General features: G+C 43.0%; 1 protein-coding gene across 1 annotated transcript; it reads left to right on the top strand.

Moving 5' to 3' along the window:
* Positions 1 to 25,529, top strand: PDCD11 (programmed cell death 11). The gene is given in 36 exon segments (XM_009575824.1): positions 1 to 102; positions 676 to 807; positions 987 to 1,154; positions 2,050 to 2,211; positions 2,847 to 2,970; positions 3,339 to 3,520; positions 4,049 to 4,156; positions 4,690 to 4,896; positions 5,222 to 5,346; positions 5,965 to 6,025; positions 6,721 to 6,867; positions 6,978 to 7,229; positions 8,098 to 8,241; positions 8,945 to 9,145; positions 9,711 to 9,881; positions 10,279 to 10,435; positions 10,438 to 10,479; positions 12,805 to 12,957; positions 14,012 to 14,127; positions 14,294 to 14,811; positions 15,292 to 15,354; positions 15,818 to 15,926; positions 16,438 to 16,527; positions 16,862 to 16,964; positions 17,503 to 17,680; positions 18,349 to 18,405; positions 19,209 to 19,331; positions 19,632 to 19,754; positions 19,928 to 20,123; positions 20,503 to 20,625; positions 20,958 to 21,101; positions 22,194 to 22,444; positions 23,081 to 23,249; positions 23,522 to 23,675; positions 24,234 to 24,399; positions 25,101 to 25,529. Coding segments are annotated over 36 exon segments (5,493 nt in total). The 3' UTR covers positions 25,273 to 25,529.
* The last annotated feature ends 1,891 nt before the right edge of the window (positions 25,530 to 27,420 follow it).

Here is a 27,420-nt window from a genome sequence, read left to right on the forward strand (position 1 = left end):
ATGGCATCCATGGAAGAAAACTTTCCTCGAGGGGGCATCCAGAAAAAACCCACAGAGGGAAAAACCCTCAACCCAAAGTTAGAGCGGGACAATTTGTTTGATGTATGTTGTTTGCACGTTCTCAATTAACTCTTCTCAGAGCTCTTCCACTGTCAGAATATGACCCGCAATCCTTCCCATCCTTTACTCTATAGTAAACTATGGAAGGGACTTCCAGAAACAGATAACTGCTGACATGCACCTTTCTGATGATCTATTAAAGATCCCTGATGTCTGATGCATGTTGAATGTGATGACAGAAAAAGTTGAATCAAAATTATCTGTCAGGGTTTAGCTTTTAAACTTTCCACTAGCATCTTGTCCCGATGTTAATGGATACAGGCTAAGTTTGGTTCTTTCTTTTTCTGTTTAGTGGAGTGTGGTGCAGATTACTTGCGCCGCTCTTTTCCATTCCCAAGATTCACAGTTTTATAAATGATCAGCCTCAGCCCAAAAGGAGATATTTTGGAAGACTTGCATGTAGACATATAGCAGTTAGCAAGGTCATTCTCTTTTTTTCTCCAAACCTAGTATTTTCTTCTAATTTTATTCCTGGCAGCGGAGTTCTGCCTTAGTGCAAAGTTCGTCTGTTTATCCACTTTTTTTTTTCCCCTCTATGCTTATAATCCACTTTAGATTCACCATGAAGAACAATCTCAAAAAAGAAAAAGGAGCCAAAGGGATCAAGGAAAGCAGAAAAAGTTCAAGGCAGACAAAACAGCTGCTGCTAAAGACAATGTAGTGAATATTGAACCACTCACAATTGAGGTTTGTGGATAAATGTTTGATTTTGTGTTCATCTCTCTTCTGGGCTCTGTAAAAATGGCATTTCTTCCTCACTAAACCTGTAAAATACATCAGTGATTTGGGACATAAGTGTGTTTACCACCCTGTTATCACTGACTTGCCAAGATATCCACCGTATATTATTTTTCCTGCTTTCTCAGGCACTCTGTGAGGGGATGCTGCTCCTTGGTTGTATAAAAGAGGTCAGTGACTATGAGCTAGTCATCAGCTTGCCCAATGGACTTTCAGGATTTGTGCCAGTCACACAGATCAGCGATGCCTACAGCAAAATGCTGAGCAAGCAGGTGGCCCAAGGAGAACTGCTGGAGGTGAGACCTTGGATCGGGGCTGTGATTTGTGCCTGGGAGCTAGGGATTATTAATAATACCTCAGAACCAACCTTGAGGCCTTGCTTAGGAGCTTGGTTTCTGGTGTCTTGCAGCTGACTTGAATTTGATTGCTTGCAGTGCCTTAGCCTTGGCTGAACAGTCCTCGAACTTCATAGACAGCCTGTTGAACATGAAGAGATTTGTGCTGCCTATCTGCTGCTGAAGCTAAATACTGATCCCTGGCTGTAGGCAATGGTGGGAAGAAGTTAGGGAAGTGGTTGGAAGATGATGTGAGGGCATAGGGATTAGCACGGTCCTTGCAATTTCATTTTGTTTTGCTGCATGCAACGTGCTGCTGCTTAGTGCTAATGTAGACTGACCTTGGTTTGGAACCGGCTTTTCCAAGCAAACTTTGCGATTTCCTGATAATGATGATTGCTAGAAAGAACGAGGATGGAATAATCTGTCATCCTGTCTCTGGTGTCAGCGCTCCATAAGTTTTTCCAAGGTGGTGTGGAATGTGGTATCTGCCAGGTCTGCTAGCCTTTTGGTGGTAGTGGTTTTCCCTGCTAAAGATGGAGGTGAGGTTAGGGTCACTGTTGGCTCTGTAGACGTGTTTTCTCAGCTTCATCCTCCTGACTCTGGCCCACACAGTATTCCTTTTTAAGCAAAGCCTACTAGACTTGCCAACATCATGTAACGTCATCCGTGCCTCTATATTGAGATCCTGGTGTTTGTGGCATTTCCTGTCTTTTATTGTAGTGTTGACAGAGAAACAGGACTTTCCTATGGGATTTTGATTTCAAAAGCTACTTCAGTAACAAATTCTGGCCTTCCTAAATTATTTAATATTGTAAAATTTGTATGTTTCTCTCTTGATCATCTTGCTGGGCAGGACTTGAATACGCTCTCGGACATGTATTCTCCAGGGACACTGGTCAGGTGCATTGTAACCAGTGTTGAGAAAAGTGCTGATGGACGTCGGAGTATCAAATTATCGATCGACCCCAAGAAGGTCAATAAGGGTCTGAACGCTTCAGCACTAACATTGGGCATGGTATGTGTTCCGGGTCTGTCACAGCCTCTTTAGGCTTTGGACGTGCTTCTTGCACAGTGCGTGGGGGAACATTTCAGTTTGTCCTTGCATGGGATCAGAGCAGAATGTGGAGCTGCTCCCACCATGGAAGACACCTGGAAGGAGAGGGCAGTATTGGGTCTTGGTTCCAAGTTGTCACTCATGAAATCCATTCACCAGATTCTGTTTCAACATGGACAAGTTATTTAATGACTTATTTCTGAGTAGGTTTCTTTGTTGTTTATGCAGAGAATAATATTTAACCTGCTTTGCAGAAGTGCTTAGTTGTTTAGGTTTTGTGTTTCCAGCTGTATGGTTGCAGGCATGTGCCTGCAATTAGAGCACCTGCTATTTTTGAGCATCCCAATTTTTTTCCCTACTGATTTGTGAACTACATACATGAATAGTTGGATAAGCATAGAGTTAAGACCCCACTGCCAGATGAGCTCTGTCATAAGAAAGAATGTAGTATTCTTTCTGCTGCTCTAGAAACCTCAGCTCTCTGTCCTCATGAAACAATTCAGTATTTGGATGGGGAATCTCTTACCAGATGTGCATTCTTTGAAGACCCAGCTGTTTCACCATGTTACTGAATTGCAATGCTTCCCTCCCAACAGCTGCTGTCTGGCTTTGTGTCTAGTGTGGAAGACCATGGCTACCTCATTGATATTGGAGTCAGTGGGACTCATGCTTTCCTGCCTCGTCAAAAAGCCCAAAATTACATCAAAGCAGTCAAGAGAGGTAAGAAGTAGTGCAGGAGAAACTGCTGGGGTTAAAATGGAGGTGGAGAATGACAGGGATTAAAGCTTGTTATATTTGTGGTGTTAGTGAACCTTAATAAGATCGGGTCAAGGTGGAGTCTTTGTGAGTTGCTGAAAACAGCAGTTTTGTGGCTGGTCTGTAGCAAGCTTTCAGGTTTCAGCCTGTTTTTTGACAGGCTGTGCTACTGTTCCAAGCCCATCCATCCCTTCTGGCAGTAGACTTCACTTAGATTGAGAGGAGTTCTAACTTCTTAAAATAGAAGGAACTCTGAAAAAGCTTTGGAAAAAACGGAAGGGAATCCCTGAGTGTTTGTGGTGGAGGTTTTATGCTGTGACTTGTGTTTGTAGGGCCTGACTTGAAAATAGGCCAGAACCTGAACTGTGTCATTGTGGAAGTAAAGAACGAGGGAAGAGTGGTCTGTTTGTCCGTTGATCGATCAGAGGTTGCTGCATCCCTTGCAACAGAGCGACAGAACTGGACCCTCTCTAATTTATTACCAGGGCTGGTGGTGAAAGCTCGAGTGCAGAAGGTAAGCTCTGGTTTGGGGTTTTTCTGGGTGGAGGGCGGGGTTGAGCCTTGCTGAAGGTAGGGAGACATATGAAGTAGAGATGGAAGTTTATGCCCTGTGCTTGGACTCAGTTACTTTACAATAGCAAACACTATTATCTGCTAGACACTTCCTCCACTTCATTCACCTAAGGTCTGATCTCTGTCCTGGTTGTGATGCCATGAGTATAAAGGCTTCAGCCTGGAGTTGGTGATGAAGCTTGAAGCAGAACAGGATCCATTTTGTACTTTGGCCTTTGCCTAGGAAAAGTATTCCACAAGTTAGCAGTAGTCTTCAGAGTAAACACAGCATTACTGAAAAACTAAAGGATTGTTTTTGCAAAACAATGTAGAAAGCAGAATTGTTAGCGATTTTCCTGTCTCTTGTGATGCGCTTGTTGATTAGCACTGACAGTGCCTTTTTGTGAAATGTGTCAATTGCTCTCTCTTTCTGAGCTGCATGAAAACTGCCTGCAAATTTTTTTTGGCATCTTTTCCTTCTGCTTTCTAGGTGGCCCCACTGGGGATCAAAGTGAGCTTTCTGTCTTCCTTCACTGGCATTGTGGATTTCATGCACGTGGACCCAGAGAAATCCATGAACTATTCTCCAGATCAAGTGGTAAGGAGGGTGGAGGATGGCTGGACTTGGTTATGTTGCTTGCAACATCTCTTATCTTCTCCAACCTTTCAGTGGAATAATCTCTGAAATCTTACTGATGATAGCTGTCTCTCATCTTTTTTTGAATTACTCTCATGGCTGCTTTAGAGCTGTAAAGAGCAAAGCCATTCCTGGGGCTACCTCATTGATATTGGAGTCAGTGGGACTCATGCTTTCCTGCGTCGTCAGAAAGCCCAAAATTACATCAGAGCAGTCTAATGGAAGACTTATTTGGGAAGCACAGGAGACTTGCACAAGAAAATTTCTTGTGCGGTCATGTACCAGACTAGCCCATAAACAACAGACAAAAGCAAAAATCCCTCATCGGTGAAGCTGTTAGAACTGAAGTGATACCTTACTAACAATATTGGGAAGTGCTTGTACATGGACAAAGAGTTCAGGTACCAAGCATAATGTCTAAAAACATGAGCAAAGTGCTTTTCACCTTTTTTGTTTACTAGCTTGTGTTTAACGAACATATTATCTTCTCCCAGATGAAAGCTTGCATCCTCTCTATCCACCCCACCTCCAAGATCGTGCGGCTTACTCTGCGGCAGGCCTTCCTCCACCCTGGGGGATCCCCAAACCAGCTCTCCAATGATCGCATGGGGGCAGTGGTGGAAGATTCAACAGTGAAAGCTTTCTACAAGCAGTTTGGTGCCATCTTTGAGCTTGATGATGGCACTCTTGCATTTGCACGGGTAAGTACCAGGGCAGTGAGGGAAGTCCTCCATAGCTACCTTTGCCTCCTGGGGAAGGAGGCTAGGAGGAGGTTTTATTTTCTACCTTTATGTTCTTTGTGAGACAAATACAACAAAATTAGGACAACATGGAAGGTGTTTGCCAGATCATACCTCCCCTTGTTCAGATTGGAATGTAGGAGGGTTGTTGAGGAAGAATTGGTGAAACCTGCTGCGTAGAGCAAGTAGTTAGAGGAACGATTTGGTCAGATGCTACCACTTCAACCTAAGGTCTGTATCAGCGCTTCCATTTTCCAAACACTAAATCGTAATTTGTTTTTTCTAGTTGAAACATCTTTCAAAAACCAGAAAATCCTTTAAACCTGGGGCATTTAAGACAGGATGCAAACATAAATGTCGGATCATTGACTACAGCCTGATGGATGAGATGTGCATTGTATCTCTGAAGTAGTAAGTTTCATAGACTCTTCCAGAAAATTGGTTGAAGGATTAGAAGGGTTTGGTCGAGAGTGGAAAATACCAAATCGGTTTGCTGGACTGGAACTTGCCATTTGGGGTTTTTGGCTTGTATCTCTGTTGTCTTACATCAGGTTGTCTGGGTATCTCGCATATCCTCCCCATACTATAGGGAGTTGGGACACCATCAATATAGTTGGTGGGCTGAGGCACAGGGAGGGTAAATTAATTCTGCAGAGATCATGTCAGAAGACTGTGGCTGAAGAGAAAATTGAACCTTGATCTTCCAAGTCCCAGCCCATTTTGCTTCTCCGTCTTAGTATTTCCATCTATGTGGCTTTAAGCAATGCAGATGATGGGTACCCCTTTCACGGAGCCATGGCTGGTGGCCGTAACTGTATGGCTGTCACCTGGAATGGAGTCTGGTGAACCTCCCTGAGCTTTATGTCCAGAGAGCTGTTTTGGGAGGTGGGTCAGTTGGAGTAAAACAGAACTCTGGAGTTGTAGAGCGCTGGGGGGTGTGTGGGATAATGGATATTTGGGACAAGGCAAAGATCCTGGATTTCCTTCAAGTTGACTGATTAGTCATTTCTTGCTGTGTCTCTTTCTTAGTCAGATTATTGAAGCACGGTTTCTGCAATATCAAGATATCCACACAGGGGATGTGGTGCAGGTGAGCTTCTGAAGGACTGACAGTACTGTGCAGCTGTTATGCTTAGAACGATGATCTAGCTAAAATGCATTTCCTCTGCCTAATGTGTATATTCAACTTCTGATCCAGATGACTGAGATGAAAGTGAGGAGAAAAACCTCTCCTTGCAGGACTCGATTAATGGAGTGCGATACTTTTCTTTCCCCATTTTGTTCAGGTTTTCATTTCATGATGCTGCCAAGGCAATAAAATTTTAGCCACAGTCAGTCATTTATTTATGGCCATGAATACATTTTTAGAAAGACTTGAGTGGAAGAAACTAAAACTTGCCTTGCACTCAAAGTAAAAATTCATGTGTGGACCGTCACAATCAGCTGATGGACAGAAAGTTACTCAGTTATGATCATTCTTATGTCAGAATCATGACTGTATTGGATATGTCTCTGGAAACAATTTTAATTTGCAGAGTCAATCAGGATTTTGCAGAAGTAGCCTATGCTTAAGGAAAAGAGGCTGTAAAACAACCTTACGTAATGTATAAAAGTTAATGGGTCAGATTGGTTGGGTAGAGTGTGGGTTGGACTGAGATTTTACTTTTTGGAGGGTGATTAGATTTGGTGATAATAGCGGGTGCAGTGTCTTGGCTGTTTCCTGCCTGTGCATGGTCTGCTTTTCACGCTGAATTTACTGATCCTTTTCCCTATTTTGGGTTCTAGGGCAAAGTGTTTGCATTGAAACCCATTGGGATGCAGGTGAAAGTGACTGATGGGATTAAAGGGCTCGTGCCATCCATGCATCTCGCTGATGTGATCCTGAAGCAACCTGAGAAGAAGTACAACATAGGAGATGAAGTCAGGTGTCGGGTGAGAGCTGCCAGGCAGAGTCTTCAGCTGCTTTGCACTCTTTTGTTCTGAGTATTTAGTAACTGGATTGATCAGACAATGGCAGACATGCTTTCTGAACCTTCTTGTAGGTACTAGAGTGCAATCCTGCAGGAAAGAAGCTGATCCTTACTCTAAAGAAAAGTCTTGTCCAATCAAAGCTTCCAGTCCTCTTCAGTTATGAAGATGCAAAACCAGGTCTGATCACACATGGCTTTGTGGTGTGTGCGAGGGAGTTTGGCTGCATTGTGAAGTTCTACAATGATGTCAAAGGTCTGGTACCCAAGAATGAGCTGAGCTCAGAACCCATATCTTGTCCAGATAAAATCTTCCATGAAGGCCAGGTAATTAATGTATCTATGCCGTGCCTTGTGTTTGAATGCAAAAGAGAAATCTACAGTTGAGTTGGCTTCAACGTGGGTTTTCCCCTGGAGGAACCAGGTGCACCAAGAGGTTACTTTCACTTTAATTAACAGTCGTGCTCCATTTAAGCAGATTAGTCTGTGAAAGGGGCAGCTCTTTTTTGAGTATTTCACAGAGCTGTCTTTGTTACTAGTCTCTCTCTGTTGTGGTGTGCAGGAGACACCATGGTATGTGATACAGGGACTACACTTGGTTGAGTTACTGAGATCTTAGCAGAAGTTTGGGGTTCTAGGCTGCAGTTTCTTCTGAGGAAGTTAAAACTCTTACCACCAGAATCAGAAGGATGAGGTTTTCTGCCTCTGCATTATTCTGATTTTCCTGTTTGTTTCAAATCCTGCACATATTAAACCAGGCACTCTGGGAACCATGCTGTTCACCAAGTTCTGGTCTTTGTTGTGGGTAAGCTTGTACAGATATCAGCCCTCTTTGTTATTTTTTCTGATGCTTTTGTTTATCTTTAATCCTGCTGTTTGTTGGCTGGCTAAGGAGAAGGGTAATATTCTAGTCAAGATTTCTGACTGCAAATCTGGAGATCTGAATTTTATTCTCAACTCTGCTACAGACTTGCCACATACAGGTCATTTAATGATTATGTACTTCCATTTTCTGTATGTGTGATCGGACGCACATTTGTCTCTGTTTGAACCTGTTAAGTTATAGTCACTGGCCTGCTGTCCTAGGTGTGAGTGTGTACTGTGTATGCATTTCCCTGTCTCATTTTGTAGGTGTTAGAACACTGAGGAGGAGGGTCAACTGAATTAAACTTTCATTTTATCTTTTTTGCTGCAGGTTGTTAAAGTAATGGTCTTAAAATGTGAGCCCCAGCAGGAAAGACTCTTGTTGTCCTTCAGGTTATCAAGGAAGCCTGCCCCCGAGGACAAAAAGGAATGTACTCCAAAGAAGAAACAGAAAGCGAAATATCAAATAGGAGAGGTATTGAATTCAATGACTGCTCCCTTTTTTGCCTTTTCCTACTTGTTTTCCAAACAATTTGGTATCACTTTGAACAATTTTGCTTCAAGAAAAGCTGTTGGTGGTCAGGAACTAGCATTAGATGTGCATTTCTTATTGTGTGGTTGGCCTCCTGGATCAAAAACAGTATCTCTGTTGTCAGAAGTCAGGATAAAGGAGTCCCAGGACAGTCCTTCTGGAGGTACCAATTAGTGCTCCTACTCCTGGGTGGAGTCCTCTTTCTTCTGGATGCTGCTGATGTTCTCACTCCAAAAGCAGCTGCTTTTGCTCCCTGGAAAAAGTCAACTTCAGAGAAATGTTTTGAAATGCTTCCCTTTTGTCTTTGGAATAAACATAGTTTCCAACACCCTGCAGATATTGCTAATGCAGGAACAGGACAGTTCTAATCTTGTTTAAATTATTCTCTTCACCCTTCCAATAGAAAGTCACAACCAAGAGAATGTTTCTAGCTCTTGATTTCTCTAGGAGCTGAGAATTACTTTTATTTTACTATCAAAGTTGGCATGCTTTTTAGGCTCAGCCCTGTTGATGTGAGATTTTCTCATATATAGCTGGGAGGCCATGTCAGAGCCCCTGCAGCACAGCATTTGGTACCCTGTGCCTCAAAAGAGATGACTTCAAAGACACTTGGAATTTTATATCACTGTATTTGTTCTCTTTTCAGATGGTTGATGTGAAAGTCTTGAAGAAGAAAGATAATGGGCTAGAGGTTTCTGTCTTAGAAGATGAAGGCAATGTGATAGCCTCAATTCCCACAGTGCACCTCTCTGACTTTGTTGCTAACTGCAAGCTCCTGTGGCATTGTCTTCAGGAGGGAGATGTCCTGCCCAGAGTTATGTGCCTAAGTGACAAGGGAGAGCATATCGTATCCTTTGCCACCTCGACCAGTCAAACAAAGCAGGGGGAAGGAAATATCTGTCAGGAATCCAGGGTATCTGCAACAAAAAGAAGATACAGCAGTTAGTGTGTTGAAGTGGAAGTGCCTGTCAAGCTAGCAATGCTTCAGAGAGTCATTATAACTTGCTTGTTTTAAAAGTGAGATTCAGCTGCTGCTAGAATTCTCATCAGAACCAGGACTTGGTTGTGAACTGACTGATCGCCCCAACCAGCTTCTGGGCTGTTAATCATATCACAACCTTAGCAAAAATTTTGCTGTTTTTATACCAAAAATCAGAACTGAAATATTAGGAAGTTGACATTTCTGCTAGTGTGAAGCATGCATCTTTAATGCTGACTGCTTAAGAGACATCAGTTGCGAAATTCTAGTGTAGAGAGATCAAGACAGAAATTGGAATTGCAGGATTTTGAGCTCCTGTACTGTCTTATCTGCAAAAAGTGCTCTAGCCCCATGGTTAGCAGCATCAAGAGATTTGCTTGGCATCGGGCTCCTTTCATTCACCTTTTCCCATTTTTCCTAACTGGTTGTTCAGATCTTGAGCAGAAAGTCTGCAGTGATTTCTGCTGTACAGGAGGAGCAAGTTGTGAGAAGTTTCTCTGAAATCCAGCCTGGGATGCTGTTGACTGGTTACGTGAGGAATGTGATGCCCTTTGGAGTGTTTGTGGAGTTCCCTTTTGGTGTGACAGGATTGGCGCCCAAAGTGGTAAGCAATGCATTCACTTCAATAAACAGCATGTGAGTAATCGGGCATACTTGAAACATGGCTTTTAGCAAAGGAACAATAACAAGGAGGGAACAGGAGGGCTGTGGATCCTGCATTTGCACAGCTTCCTGCAGTAGGGTAAAAGCTGCTTTTAGGCTTGTGTTTTAATTCACTTCCAAAATGAAACAAAGGACTTTATTGAAATGAGCTTAAGCTTTTACAAGGATTTCATGTGATGTCAGTAATTCATTTTAATTGATGGCTTTTCGTTAGCCTTTGTTAATTTCTCTTATTAATTTTCATGAAGTCTTAAACCCTTCTTCTGAACAGTGCTGCAGGTGGTTGATGGTTAGCAGCTGTGCTCAGTAACCCTCACCCCTTTGTTTCCTTTGGACAGAGCATGAGTGACAAGTTTGTGACGGACACCAAGGACCACTTTGTGGTGGGACAGACTGTGATTGCGAAGGTGATGAGCATTGATGAGGAGAAGCAGCGTGTGCTCCTCAATCTGAAGGTGTCGGAGTGCAGCTCAGGCGATTCTGCTGCAGAGAGCTTTGAAAGGAAGTGAAAGAAATCAGGAACTTGTTGAGAAGAAGAGGTAAAAGATTGTACATGTTCTGCTAAAGGGGATCGTATCACAAAAAAGGGGCTCCAGAGGAACAAAAAGGGAAAACTGTTTTCTTTTAAGCAAGAGAAAGGTCAGTTCCAGCAAAGACTTGGCTTCCAAGAGGAGCTTATTAGAAGAAGGATGTGTGTGCAGTGTCTGCCACTGACAAGAAGGCTTTTTGGAACTACAGCTGGAACAAGCCAAAGAAGCTGCTCTTTTCATTGAAATCTGCGAGGCCTTTTACATTAATTTTGGGTTGAAGCTTAGAGAATTAAAAATAAGGGTATAAATAGACAAACTGTGAGGTCCATGTACCAAAAGAGGAAGGGAGATCAAGGGTACCAAAGGATGGGTTCATTGAAGGGCCTGTGAAGGTGAAAATAAGAAAGGCCAGGGTGAAATTGGATGTGCTGCAGACAAAAGCCTTTCTCCAGCCTTGGAGACACTTTTTTGGAGTGAATATTTGTAATTGCTTTATGAACCAATCTAAAACTTAATCGACTGAGACATGTGGCAGTAGTTTCACCATTTAATTACATGTCACATGAAGCATTGTCTCTATCTGATAATTTTGAATCTGGCAATGGTTAATTTTTAGTACTCTATGCTCTTGTATTTTAAGAGCCTTAGTCTACAGACTTGATTTCTCTGGTCAGTAAACGGATATTAAACTCCAACGAGCTTATAGGTATAAGGGATATTGGGCCAAACTGTGAAACCTATCTAATGTGCTGACAGAGGTGTGGGCATATGGTTTTCCTATTGTGTTTTTTTTTTAAGTGGAAGAATGACTCATGGAAGTCCAGAAGGAGTTTATTTCTGTGTGCCTGAGTGAATTGCCACAAAGCACCAGTGAAGCAAAACAGGCTGCCCAATTCCCAAACCTGAATTGCCCCAAATGCCTGAAAAGAGAACAGTGATAAGTAATATGAGTGGCTCTTGTTGGGTGCAAACTCATGTATTAGAAACAGGCACTTAAGACCTGCCCCTGCTATTTACTTAGTTTAGGAAAAACAGCACTGGTGCCTGGATACTAGGGTGATAGGCACATAAGAATCAGAATGCACATCATGTCAATTTTCTGTACTCAAAAGTGATGGAAGGACAGAAGACAACTGGAAGTGGCCTGAGTCAGTGCATCAATGTCACTTGCTGTGACATTAGAAAGGCTGGGCAAGTTAGCTGTCTGATCGTAAAGCCATGATCTTTTTTCCACTGGTGTTTTGTAAAGAATAGTACATCTGTTTAAAGTGAATGATGCTTTTGGAGTGTTAAAATAATAACGGGGAAGGCTTTGATTGAACAAGAATTTCCTTACTCGCGTATTATACACTGCAGGCAGCAGGTGCTCTTACTGTGTTTAAGCAAATAGGACTAGCTTTGTCCATCAAAATAAGAGGAATCATTGACAAGAGTAATGATGTATTATTTATATGCCTACTGTATTTACTGGTAACTCATAACTGATGAGAAATTACCATTTTTACCTTCATCTAACAGTGCTTTTTTTAACCGTGACTGTGAAGGACACTAGCATTGCTTTTTACTGGCAGTCAAGAACTGCTCCTAATATTCTTATGCTACAGAAATCTGCATTTGTGCATGCTGTGATCATCAAGTTGGTTTTTATTGTTGATATTTGTGCATGGGATGCCTGATTATCACAGAGGGATTTTTTCAACTGCCCTGAGCCTTAGCCAGGATCTGCTTAACTAGAAAGTACAAGGATAATTATGCTGGCACTCAAATGCTTGTGATAACCCTAGTACTCACAGGAGGATGAGTTTGTACAAGTAGATTTGCCTACTTGTGTTACAGGTTTGCTGAACGAGTCCTGCAGCAAAGGTTTTCTCACATGCTGTTTTTCTAGTGTTAGGAATAATGGATATATTACAGTTTATTTTTATCAACTTCTAACTTTGCCTTTTTAGGTTCTTTTTATATCCAGTAGTGTTTAATATTTTGTTTCCTACAGTTGTGGAGTGGCAGGTCTGGTTTGTGTTTTTAGTATTGATCTATTTTGCTTTCACCTTTTTCTATATGCAATGCTGTGTGCCAGTGTTTCTGTAACAGTTGGAAAATGTTCTCTCCAAAGTTATCAGATCCTTAATGTCACAAAAGTGTTTCTACTTTAATTAAATCTTAGAATTTACTTCGTATTTCTACAGATTCAGGAGCCTAAACTTTGTTTTCCATTATGAAGGTGGATATAAATGCTTGTTCATGCACTCTTGAGCAAATGTGAAAGCTGTCTTTGTTTTGCAAAGAAACAACATAGGTAAAACTGACTTCCCACTTTTTCTTCCCTTTATTTAGGGGAGCCCAGCACGGCCCAAGGCCTTTGTGAGTTGGTGCCTGGGGAGGAACTGCAGCTGGTCATGCAGGATGTGAAGGAGGATGGCTCAGCACTGTTCAGTGGCAGCTGTGTCACAGGCTTGACTGTTACAGCCACTCGCTACCATCTGGGAGGTGAGGGTCTTGTCTTCGCTTGCTTTGGTTTTCCCTCTTGTACTTTGAAACCTCTGTCCTGAAATGAATTCTGCTGATGAGGAACTAACATGGGAGGAGTCTGATCAGAGTAGGGAGGGGCTTGAAGAGTAGTTTAGTTTCCTAATGTGTTGCTGACCCATTTGCATGATTCGGAACATAGTGCTTAAACCTACCTGTGCCTCTGTTACCCCATCTGTAAACCAGACCTAATCCTGCCTCATATCTATGGCATCTTGTAAGGTCTAGTTTGTGCTCTGAGATCCTTAGTTGAAGCATACTCTATATAGACAAAGTATTAATGCAAGCTCCAGCTTTTTCGTTTTTTTTTCTTCTTACTTTAGAAATATGTTCCTTGGAGTATGCTCTATCTGAAATTGCTGTTAATTTTTCTTTTAAATCAGTGTGACTTTAAAAGAGGACTGCAATTTCGGTACTCTGCAATTCAAAAATTAAAGCAGAAAAGTGCCATATTATGCAGAACCAAATAAGTACATTCAGAGATAATGAATAAACCAATGAAGCCAATATAAGCTGCTAACTTCAGCAAGAATAATATCCCAGCACTTCTGTGTTCAGAAGAGTTTCTTTGTTTCCTCAGCGACAGATAGACTGATGATGGTTTTGGGCAACTGTTAGCTTACTTTTTTCAAAACCTATATTACCTTGAATTTGTGTTTAGTCAGCCTTGTCTGCATTATTTAAGAGTTGCATCTTCATAAAATCAATTTAGTTCTTCCATGAAAGCATCAGACTCTTTATCCAAATAAAAAGCATGCTTTTTTTTTCTTCCTTGCCATTAATGTTGCAGGAATCTGTTCTTTTTTTGAAGAGACTTATTATACGTTTGGTACTAAGTTGACTTTGTTACAGTAACTTAGTTACAATTAGTAATTAAGCAGTCTTTTTATCACTATGGTCTTCAGAAATTAAACTGAACCACAGGCAACCCTTCTTATCTGTCATGTGCTACTAGCTCAGTTGCTGAAAATTCTTCACTGTCATCAGGAGATAATGTCCTTATTCTCATTTGTAGACAAAAATATTGTTCCTGGTGATAAAACCAAGGCATTGGTTCTTCATGTGGATGCCCTCACATCCAAGGTGTATGTTTCTCTTCGGGAAGAACTGTTAAAACGAAGAACCAAACAAGTATGTGTTCAGTTTTTGGATTTGTGTGTTTCTCTTCATCTAGCAATCTCTAGGCAATTAATGAATTTTGAGGGGGGCTGTTTCCTCCTTTAGAACTGTGGGAGGTAGAGTGGAGGGAATCAAAATCTCAGCAGGAGAAGTCACTATCTCCATTTCTGTCTAGCAGCTCACAGAGAACTCCCAGCACTCTGCCATCGTGCAGCACATAGCAGAAGAGTTTGCCATCGTGTCTTTGTTGGAAACAGGCCAGCTGGCAGCTATCCCCATAGCCTCTCACTTCAATGACACCTTCCGCTTTGACTCAGAAAAACTGAAGGTGGGACAAACAATCTCTGCAACTTTAAAATTAGTGAAGGTGAATGAGCACGGAGTCTTGTTAGCAGTACAAGGACCAGCAAAGAAGAATGTTTTTATAAGGGTCCGGAAGGAATCTGAGACAGCATTAGAAGAGATGCTTGCTGCTGTGAAACACTCACTTTCCCTGGGGGATGTTGTTACTGGTACTGTGAAATCTGTCAAACCAACCCATGTCACAGTTGCTATTGATGACAAGCTGACAGGTTCAATCCATGCATCCCGGATTCTGGATGAAGTGCCCATAGGCTCTTTTCCGACGTATACTCTGAAAGCTGGACAGAAGGTGACTGCCCGAGTCATTGGAGGCAGAGATGTGAATACTCACAGGTGGGAAAACATGCTCATAATTGGCAGAATGCAAAGGGTGAAACAGTTACTCAATTTGGATGATCTAGGATGCTCCCTGTGTCACCAGATACTGTTACAGCTATACTTGCTGGAGTAGCTGAGGCCTGAGGAAACCTGCTATTATATTCTATCTGAGATCCAGTTTTCAGTGAATGAGCTCTTACCTGTGTCACTGTATTTATCTTGTGTATAGATTGCAAGAAAAAAAGATGTCTAAACTCTTAAGATCCAGTGTAAGTCTTAAATCCATCAGGATTTGGCCCCAGGGGCTAAATTTGCCACAGTATTTTGTGTACCTAAATTGCCACTGAAATAGTACTAAGAAGAACTGGAACTGGAAGGCTTTGGTAGTTTTAGAGAGCTCACACCTATTTTTTTTGCCAGTGCAGAGGGATTACAGGTGGGTGACTGGGGCCTGGGGAGATCATGAGAAGCTTTGATCCTTTTCCTGTTCTTTAGGTACCTACCCATCACCCATCCGCACTTCACACGGTCCATTCCAGAGCTCAGCATTCGACCAAGGTAAGTGTTGGCCTCTGTGCTGTCTTCAGATGCTTCACAGACCTTGTATCCTTGTAGGTTCCCTCCCTTGTTCTTTCCATTTGTGAAGGAGCTGGCCATGAGCAAGGACCTCCACATGTGGCAAGGCCTCTTACTCTCTCACACTAACTTGGGTCTGGGAGCTGTGTTAAACCTCACAGTGCTCTCCTACCACATGATTTCCTTTGAATGTCGTTTTGACTTCAGGTTCTGCTAGTCTGGACTGGACTGTGGCAAGTCCGTTCATGTCAGAAGGATTCCCTCTTAAGCCCAGGGAAGAATTAATTCCCTGCAGAAGGATGCAGCTGGGGAGGGGATGGGGATGAATGTCACAAAGGCATTGTCACAGTAGTACTGGCTTACCATAATCTCCTGGGTTTCTAACTCCTGTCTTCGTCATTAGGACCAAAACTGTCTTACTGATGTCCTCTTTGTTTGCAAACAGCGAAATAGAAGGGAAAGTCACAGCAATGCTGAACCTTAAAGAAGACAGTACCCTCAAGACACTTGGACTCTACAGTGTTGGACAAACAGTCACCTGTTTTGTGAAAAAGGTAAGGTCAGAGTCTTCCTAAGAAGTGTGCTGGGGAAGGCAGCAAGTGGGTGTGACCTCAGGGCCTTAATTCAGACCTTCAGACTGACACTACTATGGTCTTCATTAACTGTGAGAGCGGCCCACGCAAAGTCCAGTGTCTTATGGGGAGAGTAGGAGAAGAAAGTCATATTTTCTATACTTGATGGAGTCAAGCTGACTCATCCTCTTTGACATGCCTGTTTGTTGCCAGTAGATGCTTCCCACCCTGCACTCTAGCACAATGGCCTTTGAGAAATTGCGTATGCCACCAGCACAAAGTACGCTGACTGCTGATCCCCTGTGTGTACTTGCCTGTGAACCACAGCAGCGTTATGCTTGTAAGAGTAGAAGCCAAATCACCATTTTTGCTTGGTGCAAGAGCCAAGGCTGGAGTAGTTCTTTCTAGTCCTAAAAATTAGCGAATCCACCAGGGAAGGGTTTTTTCCACAAGGTCTCATGCTGTCTTCACTGGTTATTTGGTGTCTTCTCAGTATAACATCCTCAGAAATTGGCTGGAGGTAGAAGTCACCCCTGACATTCGAGGAAGAGTTCCTCATCTGCTGCTGTCTCTGAACACCAAGGTAAGAGGCCATTGCAGATAAGCTACACAAAGTTTTTTTCCATGCACATGGCTGCAAGTAATGACTGCAGACGCTTCTGACATCCATGTGAACTCATAACCCAGTGCTCTGCCCTTTAGGCATCACTGCCCCTGACATCACTGACAAGCAAGTACTATGCCTGTAGCTAGTTTGGCTCAGGATAGCAGAGCCATTGAAGCAATGCTGACCTGTCAGTCAAGTGTACACATCAAAGATGTGTATAGAAAGTGTAAAGCTTCATAGGAGAAACACCGGTCAGAGTTGTGCAAAGCTCCTTTTCTGGTAATAAGTGGAAATTTGTCTTTTCTTTCAGGTCTTAAAACATCCAGAAAAGAGCTTCAAAAATGGCCAGGCAATATCAGCTACAGTGACTGGAACAGATGTCACTGAAACAAACCTCTGCTTGTCACTCACAGGTATAGTGGAGCCTTAACAGCAGGACCCCACTGCATATGATGCTTTACTCAGAGGTGGGCCTGCACTGACCCCTCAGGTGAAGATGTTACACTCCAGAGCCAAGCTGTACCTCCCTGTAGGACAGAACTAACCCCTGGGGCCCTGACCCAGCTGTAGCAGCATGCAAGGCAAGAGAGGTCAGACCTTTAGACTGAAGAATCACTTTCCTACTTTCACTCTCAGACTGAAGCCCTTCTCTGAGCCCTTATGAATATATTCCCTTCTCATCTCAGACATGAGATGGTACATTTGTCAACATTTGTCAGTTATTCTGGATCCTGGATCCTGGAACTGTGTAACTAGGGGACCTTGTCTAGGCTACCAAGGCAAACATTGCTGTGAACTGAGAAAGTGCATAGACTGCACTTTACCAAAGGTTGGTGGGTTTGATATGTGACTAGGCGACTAAAATCAGCTTCACTGACTCATTACACCTCTTGCTTTGGTTGCATACTTTTTGACTATTATGAAGCCTTCTCCCTCTTTCACTTTTTCCAGGAATTCAGTCACTGGAGCAGGGCACCGTCACTGTAGGCATGGTAACAAAGGTGACTCCACACATTGGTTTGACTGTTGCGCTGCCAGGTGGGAAGACTGGCAAAGTCAGCATCTTTCACCTGAATGATACTTACACGGATAATCCTCTGGGTGACTTCAAAGTTGGCAAGATTGTCAGGTCAGTGATTCTCTTTCTTGTTCCCTCAAGCTGCAAGGCTTAGAAATATCCCCCTTTGGTGACAGGCTTTTTGCAGCCATAAGGTGATGCCTGACCTGTAAGGTTCAGTCTGTAGCTAAGAAGTAATGCTGACTTATGACCTTATATGTGTTTGGGTGAAAGTCTTGCATTTTCCATGTAGGAAGAAGCCCCTTTTCAGCTGCCTTCTTGGACTGTGTTTTGAGAGTATCTACCCTTTTAGCTAAGGTGCTGATGGGACTGAGGGAAGCCAGTTGTCCCAGCTCTGCTGTGGTTCTGTGGGCTGTTTGGCAAGTCAGTTGTCTCTACATTTGTAATGCATGAGTAATTGCATTTCCCTACTTCACAGACTTGTTGGGAATGCTGGAGAGTGCAACAGGCCAAGTGATTCAGCTGCAACAATCCTCAAGTCTTTTGTACTGGCAATAGAGATTGGGTAAAGCAAGTAGATATGTTTCAAAAAGCCCTTTAGCTGGTTTCATGAACTGTTACGTCATGCTGGTTTGTGTTAGACAGCAAGTGCTCCAAGGACAGAGTGGTTTGTTTCTTCTAGAGCTTCATTCTGCTAGTGAAAATATCTATTTTCTACCTGTGGCTTTTTTTAACAGGTAAAAAAGCTTTCTGTTTTCTCCCCTTCCTCTGCCATGCAGGTGTTACATCCTTTCCAATGAGAATGACAAAATCCAGTTATCTCTCCGGCAATCCCGGTATGTGTCGTCCCTCCAGTTTGTTGATCTCCTACTGGTGAAGAAAAGGATAGTGAAATACAATAACTGTCGGTTTGGGCGGATCAGTGTGAAGTGTTAAAAGGACAAGGACTACATATTTTTAAAGGGATGAGACTTGTTCCTACTTCAGAAAGATTTTCCTGTGTATCGGCAAATGTGGAGGTGTCTGACACTTAATGTAGAGCTGATCAAGTGGGTTCAGATTTAATTTCTGCTAATCATAGTTTCTAGACCTGACTTAACTTTTTTGTTTGTTTATTTGGGAAGAAAGGGAAAGTTCCGCCACTGAATTTGCAATACAAACACGTTACTTTTCAATGTTCAGCTGCATTTTAACCATTTTGATTAAATAGCAGACTTAGTCCTAAATGTCTATTAAAACTGAGCCTCTTGCTTTGTCTTCTCTGTGGAACAAAAATGCATAAACCATGTGGAATGAAGTATCTTAGAAATAAGTGGGAAAAAAACCCAAGCCAATGCTGTGCAGAATTTCAGACAGCATTTTACTCTCCTCATTTTCTTAGTGTCAGAGGAAGCCAGGCTGCTTTGTTTTGTTTGGCTTTGTTTACAGCAGCATGTCTATTCCCTAAAGCTATGTATAGCTTGGCAGAGGTGCAGATAGGCCATTAGTACGTTTGAATAAACTGAAGGGTGTCTCCGATCCGGTACAATTTCCAGGTAGTACTAGCTGTTATTAATACTGATTTCTTTTTTTGATATCCAGAGCAGAATTTGGATTATTCAGGCAAGTGCTTTAACTTCTAACCTCTCTTTTCTTTTAGGCTAAACCCGAAGAGCAACAGCAAAGTGGAGGACGTTGAAATAACATGTATTAAGGATGTTAAAAAAGGCCAGCTAGTGAGAGGCTATGTCAAATCAATCACTCCATCAGGTGTATTCTTTGGGTGAGTAGCATAAGAAAATTATTCTGGGAAAAGAGGTGTCTTGGAGAACTTATTTTGAATGTACAATTCTGGAATCTTGTTTGGGGACAGTCTCTGGTGTAATGTGATGTCGCAAAATGAATCCCCTCCTGGGAATCAAGAGGTCATTGCTGCTTTCTTGAGCCTATGAAATTAAAGTAGGGGAAGTTCGTTTGACGCTACGTAGAACTGGTGGTGCCACAGATATAGTCACTGCACCTTTTTTTTTTTTCTTTTCCTCCACTATGGAATACTTATTTTTTGTTTTCCTCCTCTTCTCAGCTTGTCCACTTCTCTTCTGGGCCGAATCCTGTTCCAGAAGGTTTCCCCTTACTTTGTACAGAAACAGTCCTTATATGAAAAGCACCTGCCTGAAGGAAAGCTGCTCACTGCCAAGGTGCTTGGGTAGGTCCAATGTTCTTTAAAAGGGTCCACGAATTAGTAGAAAGGAGAGGATAGAAAGAGGGAGGATAAAAGCCGGGAAGATTTGAAAAAAGTTCATATCCTTGCAGTCATTGTAAATGCTCTGGATTTTTTTTTTCCTCTTCTCTCCTGCTACCTCTGGCAATGCACCACAGTGTAAATGGAAAAGAAAAACATATTGAGCTCTCTCTCCTGCCCGAGGACACCGGCATGCCAAGCATCTTGCCTGAATCCCTAGGCCTACCACGATACGATGCAGAGGAAGAGAAAAGAGAGGCAAATGATAGGGAAAAGAGAGAAGAGCTTAAGCTGAAGACAAAACGGAGAAGGGGAAACTCTGAAAGTGGGCAGGTATGGATATAATTGTGCAGGACATGCTAAAGGACTTAGCTGGTCCAAATATTGAAGGGACTAGGAAGATCCACTGGGATCAGGCTGAAGAATTATACAGAGTAGGAGATAAAGATTAAATTGCATTGGAGATTAGTTAACTGAATTGGCAGCCCAATTATTTTGCCTGTGTGGCCCGTTCTATTGGTCTTGGCACCATATGTAGGTGAGCGTGGGTTTATTCTCTGTTGTCTCTGTTATGTGAGAGGATAGTGGGGGATGCTGCGCCAGGGCACCACCCTCTCTCTGATGTCAAGCTCTTTACTTTGTGATCAGAACTGCCTTTAAGATTCATCTCAGTTGTTGCCCTCCGCCATCCACTCATTTCTCCTTGTTGCAGGAGGTGAAGCCAAAAAAAAGGAAGATCTGCCCAGCAGATGAAAATGACAGTGGAATTGAGGTATATTACCGGGAGGAAGAGGATGATGACCAGGAGGAAGAGGCAGCTAAAAAGAAATCGAAGGTGAGAAGTTTGGAGGAGAACCTGAGCCTGAAATGACTTTCCAGCCCTATTGAGATGTCATCCAAGTCAAAACTGACCCAATAAGTATCACTGTTGCAGATAGGAGTGACACAGACTGGTGTTTGTGTCATCTGAAAATGACTTGAGATGGATCAAGTTTAAATTACAGCAAAGGTGACCAGAGTTTAATGTTTTTGCTGGTGGGCTATTTGCAAGTGTGAGAAGTCAATAGTATTGGCCAGAGAGAAGCCACAAGCAAACAGCTGTTGTCTAATCTCAGTGTAAAAACTTCAAATTAAAACCCAGAGCATTCCCTGTCTTCCTCCAAACAGATAAGGAAACCTGGTGAAGCTCCCAGGCTGCAGGTTTCCGTGGGCTTCACCTGGGATGAGGACATGAATGCAAAGGATATACCTGTGCTGAATCAGAAGGAAGAGAGCTCAGAGAGTGAGGAGGAGGAGGATCCACAGTCGAAGGTACTGTGTACTAGTGTTGCCTGCACAAAAGACACCACATGGTGGCTGTAATGTGATGTCTCGGTATTTGCATGTCTGTTTGCTCCGTAGCAAAGCCTTTTAACTCAAGGGAACATCTGTGACAGCTAATACAGAACTTCCTTAACTACTCTGAGCGCTGGGCTTAGCAGCAGATATTTCTGAAGCAAAGGAGAAAAGGCCCTATTTTAGCATGGATGCATGAAAATAGGGCTTCTCATGTTGGCATGCTAAAAGAATAATTATTTAGGGTCAAACAAACATTTTCATGAAAGTAAAATTTTTGTATTTGATGTCAGCTCTGTTTTTTGCTTTTCTGAGTGTTGTAAATTTACAGGAAAAGCTGGAGATTAAAATTATTTCAAATTATTTCAAATTATAGTCCTCTTATTTAGAAAAACACCAAAAATTTTTTCTGTTATGCTGTAATATTTAGAACAGTTTTTCAGTGTAAGCAATTCAGCAAAATCGGAAACAAGCTCATGAATTGCTTTCATGTTTGCTCTTCGGGATTTCCCCTGTCCCTCAAAACTCACCTCTGTAAAGGCCGTGCATGGCCTATGCTTTGTTGCCCAACGTATAAGCTGCCTTGTGCAGAGAACTATGGCACTGTCACTTCGCAATTGAGACCTGAGTCACCCTAGTGATCCAGCAACATACCCCAATCTTGCACAATTTCTCCCCACGTATCCTGGATTTTTACAGAGTGCAGGGTGGTGGTGAGCACTGGCCCAGAGGGTAAAGATGGAAGAATGAGAGGGAGGGGTGAAGTGTCAATCCTGCAGTTGGGGTGCAAGACTAGCAAAGTATTTGGTCCCTCAATGTGTTTCATTAAAAGAAATGAGATTTCATGTACTGCTGCTCTTCTTGGAGGTGTGAACTGTGTGTGTATGTATGTGAAGGGGTGGAGTGTGTGTACCATTTTCCTCCTCTCTTAAACAATTGGACCCATCTCTTGCTGTGAAAACTGCCTAGCCTTGGACATACTGGGGTCTGTCTGTGCTTTAGCTGGGCCTGCCTATTCCCACATGAAGTGCCTGCTATTCCCCAGTTCTCCTCTTTTTTCTCTTTCAGCTGAAGAAACAAACAAAAAAGGAGAAGGAACTAGAGAAACAGAAGAAGGAGAAGGAGCTCTGCAAATTAGAGGCAGCCCTGATGGACCCCAGTCGACAGCCCCAGTCAGCAGATGACTTTGACCGCCTGGTGCTGAGCAGTCCCAACAGCTCCATCCTCTGGCTACAGTACATGGCTTTCCACCTCCAGGCTACTGAGATTGAGAAGGCCAGAGCTGTGGCAGAGAGAGCGCTTAAAACAATCTGCTTCAGGTAATAATGGGGCTCTGCCTTTCTTTGCCCTGAAGAATAAATCATGGTGGGATAGTGGTGATGCAAGAAGAGCATTGGTTGTGTCATCACTGTGTGTGCATGTGTGTGTGGAGTGGCAGGGTCTGTTTGTGAGGTCAAAAGGATTAAATGGTACAATTGTCAGCTGGCCCTTTGAAGGTCTGGCCTGAGTCACCACACTTGGCCTGTAGCTGACTGCTGCAGCTCATGAGCACAGTAACTCCTCAAGGTATCACTGAGCACACAGACATACCTCTGAGCAGTCAGAAGGGTTTGGAAGAGCATAAGGCTGTTAGAGATGTTGTCCTTAAATCAAAACATGAAACAAACTGCGAAACTTGTCACTCTTTAGTATTAAATAATCTCTACAGTGTGATTAAGTATATTTTGCTTTCTTGAATCATCCTTGTGGTTTTTAATTACAAAGAACAGTGACCAAAAGTTGTAGTGTGAAACAACTGCTATGCTCTATTCCAGAAGTGGTGTTTCAGTGAGCAGTATGCCACCTTCCTTTGTCCTGGAGACAGGCTACAAGCTAGTGAGTCTTTGTAGGGTGGTTTGCAAAAAGCTGATGAAGGCTGTAAAAGGCTAAGTATTCTTGTTCACATCCACTTTAAGGGAAGAACAGGAGAAGCTGAATGTCTGGGTAGCTCTGCTGAACTTGGAGAACATGTATGGTACTGAGGAGACACTGATGAAGGTCTTTGAGAGAGCTGTTCAATACAATGAACCTTTGAAAGTCTTCCAGCATCTGTGCGACATCTATGCCAATTCTGAGAAGTACAAGGTAAGATAGTGCAAGCAGGTCCCAGGCACGTATTCCATTCAGTCATGCCAGTAAACTACCAATGCTGGCTGTGTAATCTTCCAGCTGTCAGACATTAGGCCTATCTTGTTCCTGACTGGGATTGATAGTTACGATTGACAGTGGACAAGGAACTATTGATAATAGCTTCTCTCTCATATGTGTTTGGAGATACCTGGGCCAAGAGCAAGAGTTTTAAAGCTACAAGGCTTTATTATGAATCTGTGTGATCTAACCCAACTCTGCCCTTCTAGCAAGCAGAAGAATTGTACCACACAATGCTGAAGCGTTTCCGTCAGGAGAAATCTGTATGGTTGAAATACGCCTCTTTCCTCCTGAAGCAAGGCCAGACTGAGACTACACACAGGCTTTTGGAGCGTGCTCTCAAGGCTTTGCCCACCAAAGAACGTAAGCACTCTACTCCCTATTCATAATGTGGACCATGTGTTGACAGGTCTCCAGTAGATGGGCTGCTCTCTGATAGCTCTGCCTGTGACAATGTTTGAAGTAAGTGAAAAGTGCAAACATTTGTGCTAAACGTGCTGCCCTTGACCGTAAGGGGAGGGGAGATTTCAGCCTGGTTATCAATGCTAAACCCTCCTGTAATAAAACTTGCTGTGATGGGCAAAAGCAAAGCATCCAAAGCAAAGAAGACTTTTGAGTCTTACAGCCCTCTAGAAAAGTTTAGTTGGTCTAGTCCCAGATTTGTGGGGCTGCCCGTGGATGCTGCGAGATGCATTTTGAATGTAAGAATAAGTGTCTGTCTCCTGCAGAGAGCTGAAATGGGAAGTGAACTGTGACCCTTCTGTCTCCCACTCTGATCCCACCTTGGTCTAGAGTCTTTTGTCTCTGGGTAGAGACGGTGCTTCTCTGTGCCTGCCTCTGTCCTGTGTAATTATCACTTGTGTGTTTTTTCATAGGGAAGAGGGCTGCTGTGATACCCTAACATGTCTTTACTTGTTCCAGATGTGGATGTAATTTCAAGGTTTGCACAGCTGGAGTTCCGTTTTGGGGACCCAGAACATGCCAAGGCCCTCTTTGAGAGCACCCTCAACAGCTATCCCAAGCGGACAGACATCTGGTCCATCTACATGGACATCATGATCAAATATGGCAGCCAGAAGGAAGTACGGTGAGTTGTGCTACAGCAGGCTGGGAAGGGGCAGAGTACAGTGCTTGGAGCAACACTTGAAAAGAGCAGAGGTACCCTGCAGCATGAGGTTTTATAGGGCCTCCCAGAGCAGAGCAAAAGATAATTTTTATCACTTAGAGAAAGAAAACTGGGGTGTGTGAAAGGGCTTATCCTTGCCAGGACTGGGGAGACTACAAGGAGATCCATAGGGCAGAGAAGGACTGATTTGTAAGTAGTAACCTGCGTGACAGAAACCAGAGGACTTGCACTGAGGTTTCATCTGTCCCTCTGGAGGGATTGCCTGGTTGTATCTGAAGGGTGAGATCAAGCCCTTGTGTATTTTGTAACATAAAAATGGAGTAACTTTTTTTTTTCCTTTCCTTTTCTGAGAGTTGACAAAAGGAAGTCCAGCTTCCCACACTATGGATCCAGCCTCATCCACTTAATGAATGCAGGGTCAAATACAGTGGCTGGATCTTAGCTTAAGTTGACCAGCAGCCTTAGAGTTCTGCAAGCAAATAGAAGGCTTCTACTTCGAGGTTTTGGTCAGTTGTCAGGAATCTCTTTCTTCAAGCACCAGCACTTCGCAGCAGGTTGAATGGCTCCCCTGACTTTCTGCTCTTTGTTCAAAGGCAGGATACAGGGCTTGTGTTGAGTGCTATCACCAACACAATGATCTGAATCACTTTGGTTTCTTGCAGGGACATCTTTGAGAGGGTCATACACCTGAGCTTGGCACCAAAGAAGATGAAATTCTTCTTTAAACGCTACCTGGATTATGAGAAGAAATTTGGTACAACAGAAAGTGTCCTGGCTGTTAAAAGAGCAGCACTTGAGTATGTGGAGACCAAGAGTTCCCTTGCTGACACCTAAGTATGGCGCAAGTAAAAGCAGAGAGACTCAGTCTCCATGCAGTGTGGGAACTGAGAGGTGTGGAGTTCCACTGTGAGTGTCCATGGACAGTGAGTTTCTGGAGAGTATTGGTCTATGACCAAACCAAACTGGAAAGAACAAACAATCTAAGGAAAAAATTTGATAAATGTTTGCAGCTTTGTCCAGATGTTACAAATAATCCTAGTCTGTTGGTGACTTTGAAGACAGTTTTTAAATGTAGACTGTTTTACAACCAATACAAACATCAGCCATACATGTTCTACTTTCCTGGGGAAATGGTGCAGTTATGATCCACTGTTTTTAAGTACAGTGTTGTCTTACAAATTGATTTCTCTTTTTGTCAAGATGTCAGAGAAGATTCTTGCATTGCGGCTGAATTAACACCTTGAAAGATTTATCTCAAATGTCTTTGTACTCCTCGCAATTGGCAGAGCAATGCAGAATTATGGCATAGATGAGGTTGGAAGGGACCTCTGGAAATCATCTGGTTCAAACCCCTGCACAAAGCAGGGGTCAGCTAGGCTAGGTTGCTCAGGACCATGTCCCGTTTGGTTTTGATTTCTCCAAGGATGGAGACTTTACAGCCTCTCTGGGCAACCTGTTCCAGTGTTTGACCATGTTTACAGTAAAAAAGTGTTTTCTTATCTTTAAATGGAATTTCTTGTATTTCAGTTTGTGCCCATTTCCTCTTGTCCTGTCACTGAGCAACACTATGAAGAGTCTGGTTCCACCTTTTTTACACCCTTGTGTCAGGTATTTATACATGTAGATAAGATCCTTGAGCCTTCTCTTTAGACTGAGCAGCACTATGAAGAGTCTGGTTCCACCTTTTTTACACCCTTGTGTCAGGTATTTATACATGTAGATAAGATCCTTGAGCCTTCTCTTTAGGCTGAGCAGCCCCAGCTCTCTCAGCCTCTCCTTGTATGATGGGTGCTCCAATCCCATAGTCATTTTCCTGTCACTCTGCTGGATTCGTTCCAGTAAGCCTGTATCTCTCCCTGTACTGGGGAACCCAGTACTGGACACATCACCCCAGATGTCTCACCACTGCAGAGTAGAGGGCAAGGATGATCTCCCTCGACCTACTGGTAATGCTCTTCCTAAGGCAGCCCAGGATGCTCTTGGCCTCTTCAGCTGAAAGGGCACGTGCCTTTAAAGCCCACAGCATCCAGTTATGATGGATCCCATGATCACAGCCATCTCTCATAACAATTGCCAGTGATTGATGGCAGAAAGAATTAGTGATTTTCAGTAGTGGTTGTCCCTTAAAAGAAATCAATGAAGTCAAAGAAAAAAAGTGTTTTTCTGTGCTGAAAAAAAAGTCATCCCAGTCTAATCTTCTGCTTAAAAAAAGCCAAATATCTAGGATACTTAAGTAGGCTCTATCATTGGTGTTGGTGCCTTATGATCTGTATTCTTATAACTCTCCAGATGCGATCATCCACATGTTTTACAGATGAAGAACTGAAGGCAAGGGGAAAAGCAGGATATGCAAACAGGTGTGATTATCCAATGTAGACACTAGTGAGCAGGTGCCCAGCTTTGAAATATCAAACTTGAAGAGTCTTACTCATTGTAGGTGCTCTGAACTCAAAACCAGAGCTCTGCAGGACCCAGCTCTTCTGCCACTGAATGCCCAGTGTTGGCAAGGCTGAATGATTCAGCATTTAATTCATTCCCAAGTCTGTTGGGATCCAGGAACAAGTCATTTCACTTCTTGCCCCCAGGGAGAGCAGGGTGCTGTACTCAGATTTTGCTTAATGCTCTAGAGGAGGAGGCTGTTTGCAACATCCAGTAGCAGCTGCTGCTTTTTTTAAGAACACAGCTGCAACGTTGGTGGCTTTTTTTGGGATTAATTAGTTACATAATAGAATACGTAAATAAGCGTTGCAATAGAAACCAAGATCCCTTTGAGGTATTGTTTCTTCTTGACTACTGGGGCTATTATAGTCTCTACGGTAGTCAGCAGGGAAAATGAAAGACCTGTGTGTAATTCTCCATATTGGAGGAGCCTGGTTTGAACCCATCTTGCTGCTGGGAAGTGTGCCCTAACTGGCAACCCGTAGGCTGCTCTGTGATGGGGTTGTTTTCGGACTTTGTAGGAAGAGCAGAGAGCGTCGGGGG

The sequence above is a fragment of the Fulmarus glacialis genome, unplaced genomic scaffold, assembly GCF_000690835.1.
Source record: "Fulmarus glacialis isolate BGI_N327 unplaced genomic scaffold, ASM69083v1 scaffold27344, whole genome shotgun sequence".
NCBI lineage: Eukaryota > Metazoa > Chordata > Aves > Procellariiformes > Procellariidae > Fulmarus > Fulmarus glacialis.